At 40.2% G+C, this 15,261-nt stretch overlaps 1 protein-coding gene across 1 annotated transcript; it reads right to left on the bottom strand.

Moving 5' to 3' along the window:
• Positions 1–445: 445 nt before the first annotated feature.
• LOC115631518 lies at positions 446–1,063 on the bottom strand. Its single transcript, XM_030528287.1, has 2 exons — positions 695–1,063; positions 446–641 (listed from the first exon to the last, which is right to left on the bottom strand). The coding sequence occupies exons 1-2, from the start codon at positions 971–973 to the stop codon at positions 477–479; spliced, it is 444 nt and encodes a 147-aa protein (XP_030384147.1). The 5' UTR covers positions 974–1,063; the 3' UTR covers positions 446–476.
• Positions 1,064–15,261: the final 14,198 nt, after the last annotated feature.

Here is a 15,261-nt window from a genome sequence, read left to right as displayed (position 1 = left end):
CTATGACCTGACGTAACACAGCTCTCCACGCGCCTCTGCTTCGCGCGCGTCGCTTCCAGTTGGTCACTCCGCAGGTAGTAAGTGCGTTCTCTACCTGGTCCTTCCAACGTAGGCAAGGCCTCCCCCGTCGTCGTCTCCCCCCAACATCCGCATCGAGAACTTTTTTCGCTGGAGCGTCTTCTTCCATACGCACGACATGACCTAGCCAGCTTAGCCGCTGGATGTTTATTCGCTTGACTATGTCAATGTCAGCGTAGAGCTCGTACAGTTCGCTGTTCCATCGTATGCGGTAGTCGTCGCCAACGCGTATGGGACCGAAGATCTTCCGAAGCATCTTTCTCTCAAACACTGCAAGAGCTGCTGCATCAGTCTGCGATATCACCCATGCTTCTGCACCATAAAGCAGCACGGGGAGGATGAGCGTCTTGTAGAGCGTTAGCTTGGTTTTTCGGGAAAGGTCTCTGCTACTCAATTGCCTACTGAGGCTGAAGTAGCATCGATTGGCTAGAGTTAATCTCCATTTGATTTCTAGGCTGACATCGTTGGTTGCTGTGACGGTGGTGCCAAGATACATAAAATCTTTCACCATTTCGAAAGTATAGTTTTCCACCGCGATCTGGGAGTCTGGTTGCCGCGTGTCCCTGCTAGAGGAAAACATATACTTAGTTTTGCTCTCATTTATCACCAAACCCACTTTTGCAGCTTCCTTCTCAATAGCCGCAAATGCTCCGGTGACGCCTCTCCTGGTACGGCTGATAATGTCTATATCATCAGCGTACGCAAGAAGCTGAACGCTTTTAAAAAAGATCGTTCCGCCTCGGTGTACACCAGCTTTGCGCACCACACTCTCCAGCAGGAAGTTGAAGAGATAGCACGAGAGGGCATCGCCTTGCCTGAAACCTCGAACGGTATCAAAGGGTTCGGAGAGGTCCTTTCCTACCTTGACGGAGCTACGAGTGTTGCTCAACGTCATTCTGCAAAGTCGCACTAGCTTTGCAGGGATACCGAACTCAGACAGTGCGGCATATACACGTTCCCTCCTCGGGCTATCGAATGCTGCTTTATAATCGACGAAAAGATGGTGGGTATCGATTTGAAACTCATGGGTTTTCTCCAGGATTTGGCGTAGCGTGAATATCTGGTCAGTGGTGGATTTACCAGGCATAAAGCCGCACTGATAAGGCCCAATCAGTGCTATCGCAAATGGCTTTAGCTTATCACACACTACGCTTGATATGACCTTATATGCGACGGAAAGAAGGCTGATTCCACGATAGTTGGTGCAGACCGTGGGATCACCTTTTTTTAGGACGGGACATAGGACACCGAGATTCCAATCATCAGGCATGCTTTCAGTTAGCCATATTTTGCAGATGAGCTGGTGCATGCACCCTACCAACTCATCGCCGCCTGCCTTAAACAGCTCCGCAGGCAGCCCATCTGCTCCCGCAGATTTGTTGTTTTTGAGCCGCTGGATGGCTGTTTCGACTTCGTCATGGCTAGGTGACGGTACTTCAATACCATCGTCGGCGATCGGTTCTGTGGGGTCATCTCCGCTGGCGGAATTGTTAACATCTTCGCCTGATAGAAGATTGGAGAAATGTTCCCTCCACAGTCTCAGTGCCGCTTGCCCGTCCACCACCAGATTTCCTTCCGAGTTCTTACAGGCTGACGCTGCGGGCTTAAAACCTTGTGTTAGACGCTTCACCTTCTGGAAAAATTTCCTAGCGTCGTTCCTGTCTCTACAAAGCTCCATCTCCTCTCGCTCTCGCTTTTCTTGCTCTCTCTTCTTGCGTCTAAAAAGCCGCCTCTCCTCCCTCTTCTTCTCCCGATATACATCATGCACAGCGCGCGTTGTCGCCGTCTGCAGGGTTCTTTTGTACGCGGCATTCTTCGCTGCAGTGGCTTCGCGGCACTCCTCGTCGTACCATTGGTTTCTCGGTAGCGGCTGTTGGAAACCAATGACATCTTCTGCGGCTGTGTGCAGTGAGCGGGAAATATGTGCCCAAAGTCCGCTACCAGTATCGGTTTCCGAGAACGGTTGAGAAAGCAGCTCAGAAACTACTCGTGCAAAATTAAGGCCCTGCTACATCCATAAAGGCGCATTGGAGCTCAGAATTCGGGACCGTCTTAGGTTAATAGGTGGATATGCTAAATTAACTTCCCAAGTATAACTGAAACTTAATTATGGGCTTAAGCCATCTTACTACAAATAACTGGCTGCAATATTTTTATTTTATTAAACAAACATATTTAGTAATATTAGGTTTCTCTTTTAGCTTGTTTTATATGGATGCTAGGAAAGTATATACACAATTTAAGTAACTAAAAAAACATATATTAAATCAAATAAGAACCTTTAAAAGATTTGCTTAATTACGGGTTTTCAGTCTTTACTGCTGATTCTTTTTTTGTCTGTTAATGCTAGTTGCCACATATATTTTAGAAATGGGGACATTTCTTATTTCATTTTTCCGGTAATAGACAAGCTGTACATGGCTTATGATTCAGTCACTAGGTTAGTGAGCACATGAAATTGTATTTACCAGATGTTTTGCAATTTTGTTCACTGTTGAGACAATGCCATTTGCAGTTGAAATTGCGGCTGCTGGTCTACAGCCTATACATTGTTTTGTAGTTCGTCTTGGTCCCGTTGTAGCTGGCGTTGATGAGCTCCATCATGCTGATGCTGACGCACAAACATAGTTGTTGTAGTTGTTGTAGCTGATATATTTCGCTTGCCGATGCTTGACAGCTGCTACCCGAAATACGTGTCTCGGCTTAGCCTCGACTGTCCTTGTCAACTTGTTAGAAAAATGGCGAAGGAACAAGAAAAAATATGATTGTCTATACACGTGCACACACACGCTGCCAGTTCGCTGTCAGGTTTGTCAGTTCGCTTGTCTGTTATAACATCATTTATTTAATACACACACACACACACACACACACACACAACCAGACACACCTTTTATTTGAATTTATGTTGTTAATGTGTCCGCTGCTGTGTAGAGAGAAGTGTAGATGTTGGCAGACGGCAGCGAAGAGATGCTGAAAGGTGGCTATATGATTAATCTGCCATATAAAGACAGAAGCATACTTTATCATCACATGCCCCCCTCCCTCGTATGTGCGTCGTTTGCCATTATTAAATATTTATAGTGCCAGCTGCTGAGGAAAAAAAGAAAAAAGCTCTGCCGGAAATTTGTATTGAAACATCGGTCACAATTGCCGTGACGCCATATTTAAAGTAACGAGAGTAATATCGACTTTTCAAAATGGCGCCCAATTCAGTCCACCAAGAACAACAACAAAAACAGTTGATATAACATCAAAGGATGTTGCAATTTTTTTTCTTGCCTCTGCTACTTTTTATAACAACCATCCGTTCAATTTTGTGTGCTCTGCTGCTTGTTGCATGCACTCGTATATATCATCATAAATTTATAGAGCACACCCCTCCACCTCTTTGTGGCATGTTGACAGCTGTGCACACGAAGTTTGTAGGTGCAAACGTATCTGAACCAGCACCCACTCGTATTTGTTTTGCAGTAAAATATGATGGGAAGTTGTTGGGAGTGTATATCTGAGGGGAGTGATGGGAGGGGGCAGATGGCTGGCGCGCTGTTAAACAGATTGCACACATGCAGCTTAATGTCTACTAAAGATCGAATTGTGATCCATCAACTATATGACACGCCATATACTTCAAAAGCGACTTTTTCAAGTCGACGTTGCTGCGCAAGTTTTGTAGCCATCGGCGAGTGGGCGTGGGAGGAGAGGGAGAAGGCGTGGCTATAGCTGTGAAGGCGGCATCTTGTCTGCTGTGATTTTTGTTGCGCATTTATGTATAATTTTATATTTATGAGCATGTTGTTAAAAAAGCCAGGGGCGTTTATGGGTGGGTCCGTGTGCCTTAATGCTGATTTATGGCGAGCCTGGACATGCCGCTTGTTAGAAAAAACCATCATAAGAAAATATAAGGCCAAGTATTAATGATGAATATTGGATACACTATAAAAGATTTTTCCGCTATAAAGCGCCTATAAAACTTTGCTTTAGTTCTTTGATAAATAAACAGCGTAGACTAACTGACTCCAAGGAATGTTAATCTAAAGATGTTTGCTTGCAAATATTTTGTAACTAACTTTATGACTAGTTGGAAAGTCCATAAAAAGCATTTAAAGCAATAAAAAGTGAAAGAGAAAAAGAAGTCATTAATCAAACTTTGTTGCCTGTCTAAAGACCATGTACACTTCTCACCCTGAACTCTTAGACAGCAACGGAAATCCTTGCAACATTAAGCAAAAACTGTTGACTACTTTTGCTCTTTACACTTAATTAAAAATGCACATAAAAGAGATGCGAGAAACGGCAAAAACAGAAACTACTTCAGCTTCATACAAAAATGAGGCAAACTCGCACACTTTAAATAATAAATGGTAGGCTTCGGAAGCTCTATAGAAAGTTTAAGAATAATAAATATATAAAAAAAAACCAGCAACAGCTTGAAACTTGCGGTGCCCACTTGGCGCTTACTTTGGTAGTCAACAGCCAACAGCCTCGGGCTCGGGCCTCTACTTTCCAGCCACAAGTCCCAATAAGCCACTTAAAAAACTTTATAATTAGCTGCAGTAACAACAAATAAACAACAAGGCACGGGCAAAAGAAAAATACACACGCACACACACACACACTCAGAGAGAGAGAGAGTAAATTAAAAATTGTTTTTGATACAGAAACAGCAAAATTAAAGCTGCAGCTTCGAGTTGAAAAGCTGATTCATAACTATAAAGCCACGCATGTGACGCGGCTCATAAATATGCCAAACTTGTTCGGCTTCTAATTTCTACAAACACACACACTAACACACACACATACACATGCAGCGACTGTCAAAAGAAGACAACTAAGTAGAATATTATTTTTAATCAATTAAGTTTGTCTACGTCGGCGTCGGCGTTGGCGTCGGAGTTGGAGAACTAAAACTTAAATGATGGGCGTGCTACGTGACGTGTCTACGAAATGTGGCAAGTCAAGGCGTAAAGCCGTGCTCGACACACACCCGGCCCCAACACACTGCCCCCTAGTCCCGAGGGCCCCAGAACACAATGGCCTTGTTATCTTACAGGCCGTTTGGTCGTTTCATATTTACTTATATGTAGTTAATAATTATGTCACTCGCTCAATGTTTCACTGCATAAGTATGTGTGTGTGTGTGTGTGTGTTTGTGTGAAGTTCTCTTGTTATGAAATACCCTTATTATATGCTCTGCTGCTTCTATTAATGCGCTCGTTGCTGTCAGCTGACATAGACAAAGGACCGGGCACAAAATCCTGTGAAGATGTGCAAACAAAAGCGCAGCAATGGCGGCTCTTACATGTGTGTACATCTTCCTCTTTCTCCCACTCCCTCTTCCATTCTCGCTCTCAAATATGTGTATTAGTGTGTGTATGACAGCTGTTGTTCTGTTGTCTGGCAAGCGGATGTGCGAGCATTGTGTTGGCACATCCGGTTACATTATGAAACTTACACACTCTCGCATACACACACACACTCACACACAAACGCCCGCACACTCAACGCGCCGTTAACTTAAATGGTGTGCCCCTTTTTCCTTGCTTTTGTTGTTGTTGTTGTTTCAGCTGCCGCTGGTGCTGGTTAGCAATGCGACCGCCCAATCTATTCGCCCGCTCTTAAGTGTAACTACAACACACGGCCACACGTTGCAGCCATAATTCATGCCTTAACCGGCATCAAGGCATTCTAACTACCCTAGTTATAGATAATTTTATAGAGGCCGCCATGTATGTGAATGGCCGCTGGAATGTGTGTGTGTATGTGTAGCATTTTAAGATGCCCATTTCAGTTTTCTTTTTTTTTTCTCCAAAGTTTACAGCAGTCATTAGGCCATTGAAGGGAAAAAATGATCACTTTATTTGTTCAAAATAAAAATTTGGAGAGCGTTTTGTCACATTCACATTTTTAGAAAGAAATAAGGAGATGGCAATCAGTTGAAAACAACATCAACACTTTTCCAACATTAGGTCGATGATTTGTAAGCGATTGTATTAGCTTTACTTTTAAAAATATATAAATTATTAAAATATATTCAAATAATATTAATTATTATTAAAAATAATATAAATAATAATAAATATAATTTTATCTTTTTAAAGGAAGTTCTTGATCGCTTTTTAAGTATAATATCCCCATCTCATTCGTAAAAGTTCTTAAGTAGCAGCAGCTTTAAAACTTTTGTTGCTGGCACTTACTCCATTAACATAGAAAACTTTACTTCTAGAATTTCTTCTTTCTTTGTTCTACCCCTATTTTTCTCAATTCGGAGTTGAGTTTTTCTAAAACGTGGCTCAACAAATTTTCAAAAACTCGCATACAATTGTATTAAATTTTAAGCTATTGGAAATCAAACTAAAACCACCCGACCTATATATTGTATTTCACATAAAAGGTACGAGCAAGTAATAAAGAAAACCATTCTTCTGATGGCTGCATTTTAAGGTATCTCTATTGCATTGTCTTTGGTTCTCTTTTGTGTTCGCTCTCCCTGCAGATAAGCAGATAATTATATCAAACCGAGTAATAATCTTTAATGAGGACTCCTCTCAGGGGTATTGTCAAAAGCATAATACATGAATGTGTTAATGATGGCGTAATTGAATTCTAAGACACTAGAGTGGTGACATTCTCTGAGGAAGTGAGGGCACAACGAGCAGGTGCAGGTGGAGGTGTAGAGACGTGAGGTTATGGGTTGTGGCAATATGCAGGATACCAATATAAATGGCCGGAAGCAGATGAAAACTGTCGACCAGACACCTGTCGCCCTTCTGAAGTTGAACGTGTGATTTGTGCACTCAGTACGGAAGTGGCGTTTGATAAGCATAAAATACTCCCTAAGCAGATTGTGTCTTTGTTACTTAAAGCTGCACAACTAATAGCTTAAATTTTCAACATCATTACACACCGGGTATGGCGAGCTGGGGGAGACTAAGCCAATGACAATGAGCCGCGATAAGCACGCCATGAAGTAGAAATAAATTTAGCTGTGGCGCAAAGTAAGGATATTAGTTGGCTGGCACTAAGACAAATAACGCAAATAAATAAGCCAGTCGAAGTCTCGGGCTTGAGCAGCTGACAGCATTGTGGAGGATGCCTTGGACGTCGACTGGCTTGTAAAGTAAATAAAAATGTAATAATGAGATAAGAACAATAAGTAGGGAGGCATGTTGGACGCCGATGGCAACGGCAAAGAAGATGCAGGACTCCAATATTTTCAATAGCCTCCTTCGGTCAGCAATGGCGTCTTCATCAATGTCGCCGCACACTGATGCGTGCCTGCTGCTAGTGGAGCGTGATTATGAGCAGCCTTAAAGCATTAGGGCGCTTGATTGGCTTTGCCTCTTCGGGAAGATAAGAACGATAAGGCAATGAAAATTGCACGATTTGTTCCAAGTGGACGTACATTTGACAAATGCATGATAAGTTCTGATCCATTTGGTGGGTGGGTGTTGGGGTCTGAGGCTCATATATAAAATGTATGTAGCTTACAAAAGACAACTCAGAGGGATTAATAACTTCTTTTGTATCCAGCTTTAAGGCATTTGCTATTTTGTATCAATATAAGCGTACAACTTAAGAGCTCAATAGAGGGAGAGAGAATTTGAAAAATGTGCTTACATATGTATTGCTATTTGAAATTTACAATTCTGTGAACATCTATTTACAATTTCCGACAATTTGAGAACTTTAAAGCCGAATGTTGCAACAGTTGCTGTTGCCCCTACTTCGCTAAATCCTGCTCAGCCTCAGCTTAGTTGCTGTCATACAGGAGCCAGTCAGTGTTGAATTCAGGTAAGACCGCCAACACAAATACAACTTCCAGCTCGTTTCCGTGTGCTGTCTGTTGCAGACGCGCCTCATTTACAATTGATGCTTCTGTCGCGTGCTCCCTAACATGGCCCTGATGAATAGCAGCAGGAGCAGCAGAAATGACACTGACTATCGAGTAGGGATGGACAGTACTAAAGTAGTTCCATTAGGTGCTTGAATGGCTGGTTTGGTGAGCTTTGTTTGGCCTCTTGAAGTCTTGAATGCTTTGGTTTCTATTATTAATTTATTGGAAATGGTTCGGATATTAAAATGTTCTTCTTGGCCTGGTAAAAGAGCTTATCGTAAATTGTTTGTACAATCATTTAAAAAGTTTACGTTTGAATTCGTTAATTTCTCTCATTTATCTTGCCTGGAACAGCAAATTGAAAATATGCGTGTTGAATAATTTGTTTTGTCTGACTTGGAATTAAAAGTTGAATAACTCCTCCTCTATACTACTCCGTGTATTAAGGAAATAGTTTTGACAAATCTAAATTGAAACTTAAAGGTAATCATGCTTTAAAGTTGTTATTGTTTCCAATTAGTAGTTAGTAGTAACACAACTTTAAGGGCTTAATGAATGAATTCTATGTTAGGAAATCAAATCATCACACTATGTACATCACATAGGGACGGTGAGGTCCGTACAATATTGTTCTCTCAAAAATTAAACGTCAATGTTCTAGGACTGGAAGGTATCCAAATTTTATTTTAAATATAGTACATTGTTGTAACTAAACGTGATTTTTGATGTACATCTTTTCTTATTAATTGTTGTTGATGTATATAACACAAAAGTCTTTCAAACGTTTTAGGTTTCAGTATTGTTTTAAGGTAATTTGGACGAAATGTCCGCCACAGAATCATTATTGTGGGAAACCGAAAAAAACAAAATATTTGTAGGTAAATAGGTGGAGTAAACTTCAATTAGAGAATGAAAAATATAATTTATAAAGATAATTTGCTCTTACAGTTTCAATCAATTACTTATTGATTAAATAATCCCAAGAACTGAACTGTTTTGCCAGCCCTGTCGCAAAGCTTTAAGCCATGTCAGGCAAAGTGAATGCCATGCAATCATCGATGTGTCTGCCATAGACGTTGCCTGGCTTGACTGCTGGCGCATTTTGCGCCTTGATCTCGCTTTGCCTCCACCGCACTGCCCACCGCCCCTCCGCCCCCTTTCACCCTATCACCCTTTCACCGACGCTGGTTTGCTTTTTAAATTCGCGTCGCATTACCGCTGGCTGTCCAACTGTCTGCAGCTTCAAAGCACGGGGCGGCAGCAACATGGTTGCAGTCGCAGTTTGTAATGCGAAATTGCGAATGCAACAGACAGCACGCACACAGACACACACACACACACAGACACAGACACAAATACACATACTAATGCCGGTGTGTTTTACCATTCGCCATCATCCTCATCGTCGTCATTATAAATTGAAAGACATTTCTAGCGCAAAGCGCGCCGTCCAGCCCAAGGCAGTAGGGTGGGAGGCAGGCCAGGCAGGCCAGGCAGGAGTCAACCCATAGAGCCGTCGTCTACCCACATGCTTTTACCTAACTGCATCCGGCTGGATGTCTTTCATTTTGTTGTTGTAGCCCTTGTACTATGTATGTAGTTGGTGCTTGTGCTGGCGCTGACATTTGCTCTGCTCTGCTCTACTCAGTTCAGCTCATGCTGTAACATGTGTCGCTTGTAGGAAATTGAATTTTTATTAAAGGAAAACATTTTTATTGCAGATTATTTTCGTTTTCTTTTGCTGGCTGATTGAAATTTCTACAGCCGGTCTGAAGAGTTGCGCATCATTTGCTGCACAGTTCAATTGAATTAGAAAACTTTTGCGCTTAACTTTTGCTGTCAAAGTCGAATGTGGATGCTGTGGAGTTTTTCAAATGCGGGTAATTAAATTTTACAACTGGTCGGCAGCACACAAAGAGCAAATACTCGTACATAGATAAAATGGCAACTAAAACATAACAAGTAAATAAGGTTAGGCTGGCAGGCCAATTGATTGCCTGGCCAAAGAGCCAGATGTGGTGAAGGTTTGCAATTTGGTATTAAATGTACGTTGCATTGTTGGTAGACACATGATGATCACATCATCATCATCATCATCATCATCATTATTATCATCGGCAGCATCATCATCCACATTGAAGCAGGCAAGTAACGAGCAGCGGAACTCTGCTCGATTTTCGATTTTCCACTTGCTGTTGCATCCCTTTTGCTAAGCTATTTCTTCTATTTTTTCCACTGCTGTTTACATGCTTTTCAATTGAAAATTCAAGCTCAAGTTGTGTGCAATTGAGTTTCGGCGCTGCAATGCCACAAATTCGTTTCCCCCCTCCCGGAAAACCCTACCGCAACCATCGCACAATTCGCAATTGCCATTGCACGTTGCCTTACGGATTTTGTGGCTTTAAAATTATAGTTGGTTAGATTTGAAAGGATGTGGCTGCCGTCCCTGTCTCCATATACTCGTATATAGAGTTTCGGTTGTAAAAATGTCTGTAGGTTAAATGTCGTTCAACCACTAAGCGCCAACAGCAACAATAGATGTATTGAGTCATAAAATTTAGAAAAGTTCAGACTAAGAAATAAAGAAAAAAGACGAAAAAAGTGAGGTTGCAAAATAAAATGCAAGTACTTACCATTTTATTGATTTTTGGGGCTGGTTCGTTCGTTGGTTTTTTTTGCACTTGGGCGCCTTCCTCTTGGCCAGCACATTGTTTGCCATTATTATTGTTATTGCTGTGGCTGTGGCTGCTCTTGTTGTTGTTGTGCTTGACTGTAATGATGGAAAAATATATTTTTAGTTATTTTTATGCAAATTTCTATTGCACGTAGACGATAATATCAAATTTGTAAGTCCATTACAAATTATAAACAGCGCAATTTATGCAGAGTATGAGTGAGAAAATAACGAGTCGCAATTTATAAAAAATGTTGTAAGCCAAAAATAGCTGCATGTGCAATATTGGGAATTTTATAAACTATGTAGCAATAAAAATTCGAATATTGTGCACATTGAAAAAACAAACAATTAATTGGTCGAAAATACAAAATGCAAGGAATTGGTAAAATAAAATATTTGATGTTCTCTGTACACGCTTCGATTTCATGGAGAATTGGCTCATCGAACCAAAATTGTTGCTTGTTATACATAAATATTGGAAAAGTGATTGTAAACATAAAATAGAAATGTGTTGTTTCACACTTTTAATTGCGTTTCTAATTGATAATTCATGATTAGTTTTTATACAGTCATAAAATCGTAAAAGAGTTTATTTGCTAATAAAACAATATCGAATTGAAAAGTTAACAATGGGATTTGGATTTATTCAAACGAACTAATTGAAGAATAGTAGACATTATAAATTATACATTTCTCATTAGTGAGGTCTTCTAAAACAGATACATTCATCTCAGTTGAAATTTTCTATAAACCATTTCAGAGAAATTGCTTAAGTTGATCTGCTCTTTTTGATATTCGAATAAGGCTTCATGTACTTCGCTTAGTACAAATCAAAGCCCTAACAAGTATAGCTAAAATGTTCAGTTCGTACCAGTTAAGAAGAGTAACATTATTATTGATAAAATTATAGCAACCCCATGCGGTCTACTACTAATAGTTATGGTTTTCTAGTTAGTTCTAAGAAGATTGTGTCAGGTATATGGCAAAGAATGGTTTTGCATTCAAATTTTTGTAAAGTTATTTAGAACGCGCTTTACTTTAAGCTGAAATATCCCTTTAAAGTGATGCTAAGTCGACACAGCAATTACAACATGGGGCGTGCACAGTGAAAAAAAAAACCATAGCACCCCCTTCTACTACAGCCCCCCCTCTTCCTCCTAACTTTTCCATCTAACGCAGAAGGAACTTTGCACTTTTGTTTGCCGTCACGTGCACTCAATAAACTTTGAACAAATTTGCATTTACAGTTACAGCAACAGCAACTATAACGATGCAGTCACACGCCCACTATGACAAAAACACTGACGCACACACATACTCGTACATAGTCTTCATGCTGTCCCTGCACAACAAAGCAAGCAACCAAGCGACGAATGAACGAATGAACGTCGACGTTCCTTGGTCGCCCGAACGCATTGAATTTCAAAAGAAGGAAAGCGGAAACAAACTTGAACACACAACGTCCATTTCCTGTTTTTGTTTGTTGTGCCATTGACGCTTTCTACTCCCTACTCCCTACGCCCCTGTCTCTGTCCACTACACATCGATTCAGCTCGATTTGCAACGGCTTTTGGCACAGATTGTAACTAGCTTTGGTTTCGGCTCTTCCATTGCCTGTCAACGCCTGTTAATCCATTCTCTCGTTCTCTGCTTACATTTACACATTTTTCCAATTGAAACTTGGCCGCAAAAGGACAGCGAGGCAGTGCAAATAAAATTAGAGCGCATTCAGGCATAGACAAAAAAAGATGAACTAAAAACTTTGCCAAGTGATTGGCGTTAATGCAGCGATGGCTTAGGCAAGTGAGCAGGCTTAAATGTGTTCCTGGCATTAAAGTGTCTGAGGCCAGTGGCAAGCTCCAGCTCAGCGCCAACGGTCCTGAAATGCAAATCGAAGTGCGCACTATACTTATCCGCAGAGAAATGAGTACAACAGAAACAACAACGACCGCAAATGTGAATGGATGAGAATAGAGTGCAATACAAATTGCTTGCCTGCCATCTTATTAACATCAACTGCTGCAACTGCATTGGACCGAACAAGGGAAGCAGGTAGAAAACCACAAGCTAGGGGCGCCAACAGATACCCAGCAGGGTGACCAACATTTGAAAGACAAAACAAATATATATTCCTACTGTTTTTAATTTAAAGAGGACGAATGAGTTAAGATCGTGGTTCAGGAAAAGTTGTATGTGATGAAAGTAAAATTGAATTAATTTGATTGCCTCGACATTGAGATACAATTCTTAAGAATAAGAATTCTTTGGAGATATATTTATAAAAACATAATCTTCATAGCATCATTAATGATTTCGTTGGATTTGGGAAACTTGAAACTGTTTAAAACATGAGTACGTATTTTTTGTGGAACTTATAATCCTATGTTCTCTCCGATAGTGACTTAATAGAACTTTTTCGCGATTTTTTTTTAATTTGACTCTTAAAGACAAGATTTAAGATGAGTAATAATCTACTATAATAATCTTGTGTTATGCGAATGCTTTCTCAAAGTTAATCAACAAGGCAATAATGTTGTGTAGTATTTTAGTGAATTGAAGTGTAAAATAAAGTTGAAAAATACAAAACATTTCATTTATGAGTGGTTGTAGGTTTTGAACTCAATTGATTTGGTAGACGAATATAATAATAATCGGCTTGTTTTTATTTTAAGCTGTCCTAGCTATCTTTCAGAGTTATGTACTTTGAACTATACTTTTAATATTTTTTCTAAATGCTCTCCATTTTGTTTAGTAAATGTACTATTATATGTGTGATTGAGAGACTCTTTTTTCATTTTGCTACGCTTTATTAGCATTTTAAGTAGCATTAGTAAGTCCATAAAATGCAGAACAAAAAATATTTTTGTATTAAAATGGTCAGCCACAACCTTTCATTTCATATTCTGCAGCTGCAAACGAAAGCGAGAAAATTACTTTTCTTCTTTGGCTGCATTTTCTTTGCATTTGCCCTGGCAATTTATGCAAAAGTCAAATGTTGATTTGTGGCTCGTACCTGACTACCCAGTGTACCGGCGAGCCAACCCACTGGGTATGGGCATAATGCATTTCCCTGCAATTCTATTCGCAATTGACTGAAGCCACCCATCCACCCTCTACCATATTGATTTAGTGCTAGTGGTCCGCATTTCCATCTCATTGTAATTTTTGATTCGGTTTGTGCGATTTTAAAAATAGCTAGCTGGCTGGGAGGACGAGAGCTGGAATTTAGCTATTTCCATAATAATTGGCTTGCTGGCGGAGATAGAGTGTGGAGTTGAACTGAGAATTGTAGCTGAGCAGGCAAAAAACAAATAGTTCGATCTTGTATTCTCATCTGCTGTTATTGGTTTGCATTTGTGGTCGGAGCAAGGGATGTTGTTGTTGTTGTGGTTGGTTGTTAGTTGATTGACTTGGATAGCTGTATGCCTGCCTGTCTGCCTCCCTGCCTGCCTGCCTGCTGGAATGTTTTCTTTTCGTACGCACTGTAGTTTTGTTGATCTTATAGCTTGATAGCTTTTATTTTAAGTGCTTTTTACTCAATATTCAGATGATTTTTTCTTTATTGATTTAGTGTGTGGCATATGCGTTTTACTTAGAACACAACTATAGATATAACTTTCAAATAGAGAAACAAGATAGAACGCTACAGTCGAGCAAGCCCGACAGTAAAATAGCCTGTACTCTCCACAAAAAAAGAAAAATTAAAAAAAAAAAAATTAAAAAAAAAATTAAATTATTAAAAAAAATTAATGAATTAATTAATTAAATTAAATTAGAATATATGTTTATGTTTAGTTTTAACAGCATACATTTACATCACGTACCTATGCGTGTTTATATGCGTGTATGTATGCAGCACAAAGTTGAACCAAAGCAGCAACAACAACAACAGCTGCGGGCAGCGCTGCCGACAGAGGCAGCGCATGAGCAGCGATTTTACTTATGGCTATAACTTTCTTCAGAATTGACCTATCATGATGAAATTTGGCACACGGACACATTAGTACTAACTGGATGTACCTACCAAAATTGATTTCAAAATTCCGAGAATTACGGAAGTTATAAGAAAAAACACGAATTGCGGGGGAGTGGGGGGGTGCATCGAAAAAAAACTCAAACTCGTACTTTCTCGGTCTTAGGAGAATATGGAAACCAAGTTTGGTTATTCTAGCTCTTATACTTTCTGAGATCCTTGCGTTCATACGGACAGACGGACAGACAGACGGACAGACGGACGGACGGACAGGGCTATATCGACTCGGCTTCTCATCCTGATCAAGAATATATATACTTTGTGGGGTCTGCCACGCCTCCTTCTGTGTGTTACATACATGCGCACAAAACTATTATAGCCTTTCACCCTTTGGGTACAGGCTATAAAAATATTACAAATAGAAATTTTTATTTAAAATTGAAAATATAACAAAAATAACACGATGAGACTCTACAAGCTAAGGACAAGGGAGGGCCTAGAGATGGACGAATTAAAGAGACAAATCACCTAGTTGTGATATGCGTGCACTGACAAGAGCCATTGTTAAAACCATAGCACGTAATTAAATCTGGCAGTAGATTATTATTCTCGAACTAACAAATATATTTTAAGAGCCTTGAAGAAACTTACTGAACGAGAATGAACCTGGCTTGTAAAAGTTGAGATTGCTCATTA

This window comes from Scaptodrosophila lebanonensis, unplaced genomic scaffold (genome assembly GCF_003285725.1).
Source record: "Scaptodrosophila lebanonensis strain 11010-0011.00,11010-0021.00 unplaced genomic scaffold, SlebRS2 tig00001412-arrow-pilon, whole genome shotgun sequence".
Taxonomy (NCBI): domain Eukaryota; kingdom Metazoa; phylum Arthropoda; class Insecta; order Diptera; family Drosophilidae; genus Scaptodrosophila; species Scaptodrosophila lebanonensis.
This window is presented reverse-complemented; position numbering and strand designations above follow the sequence as displayed.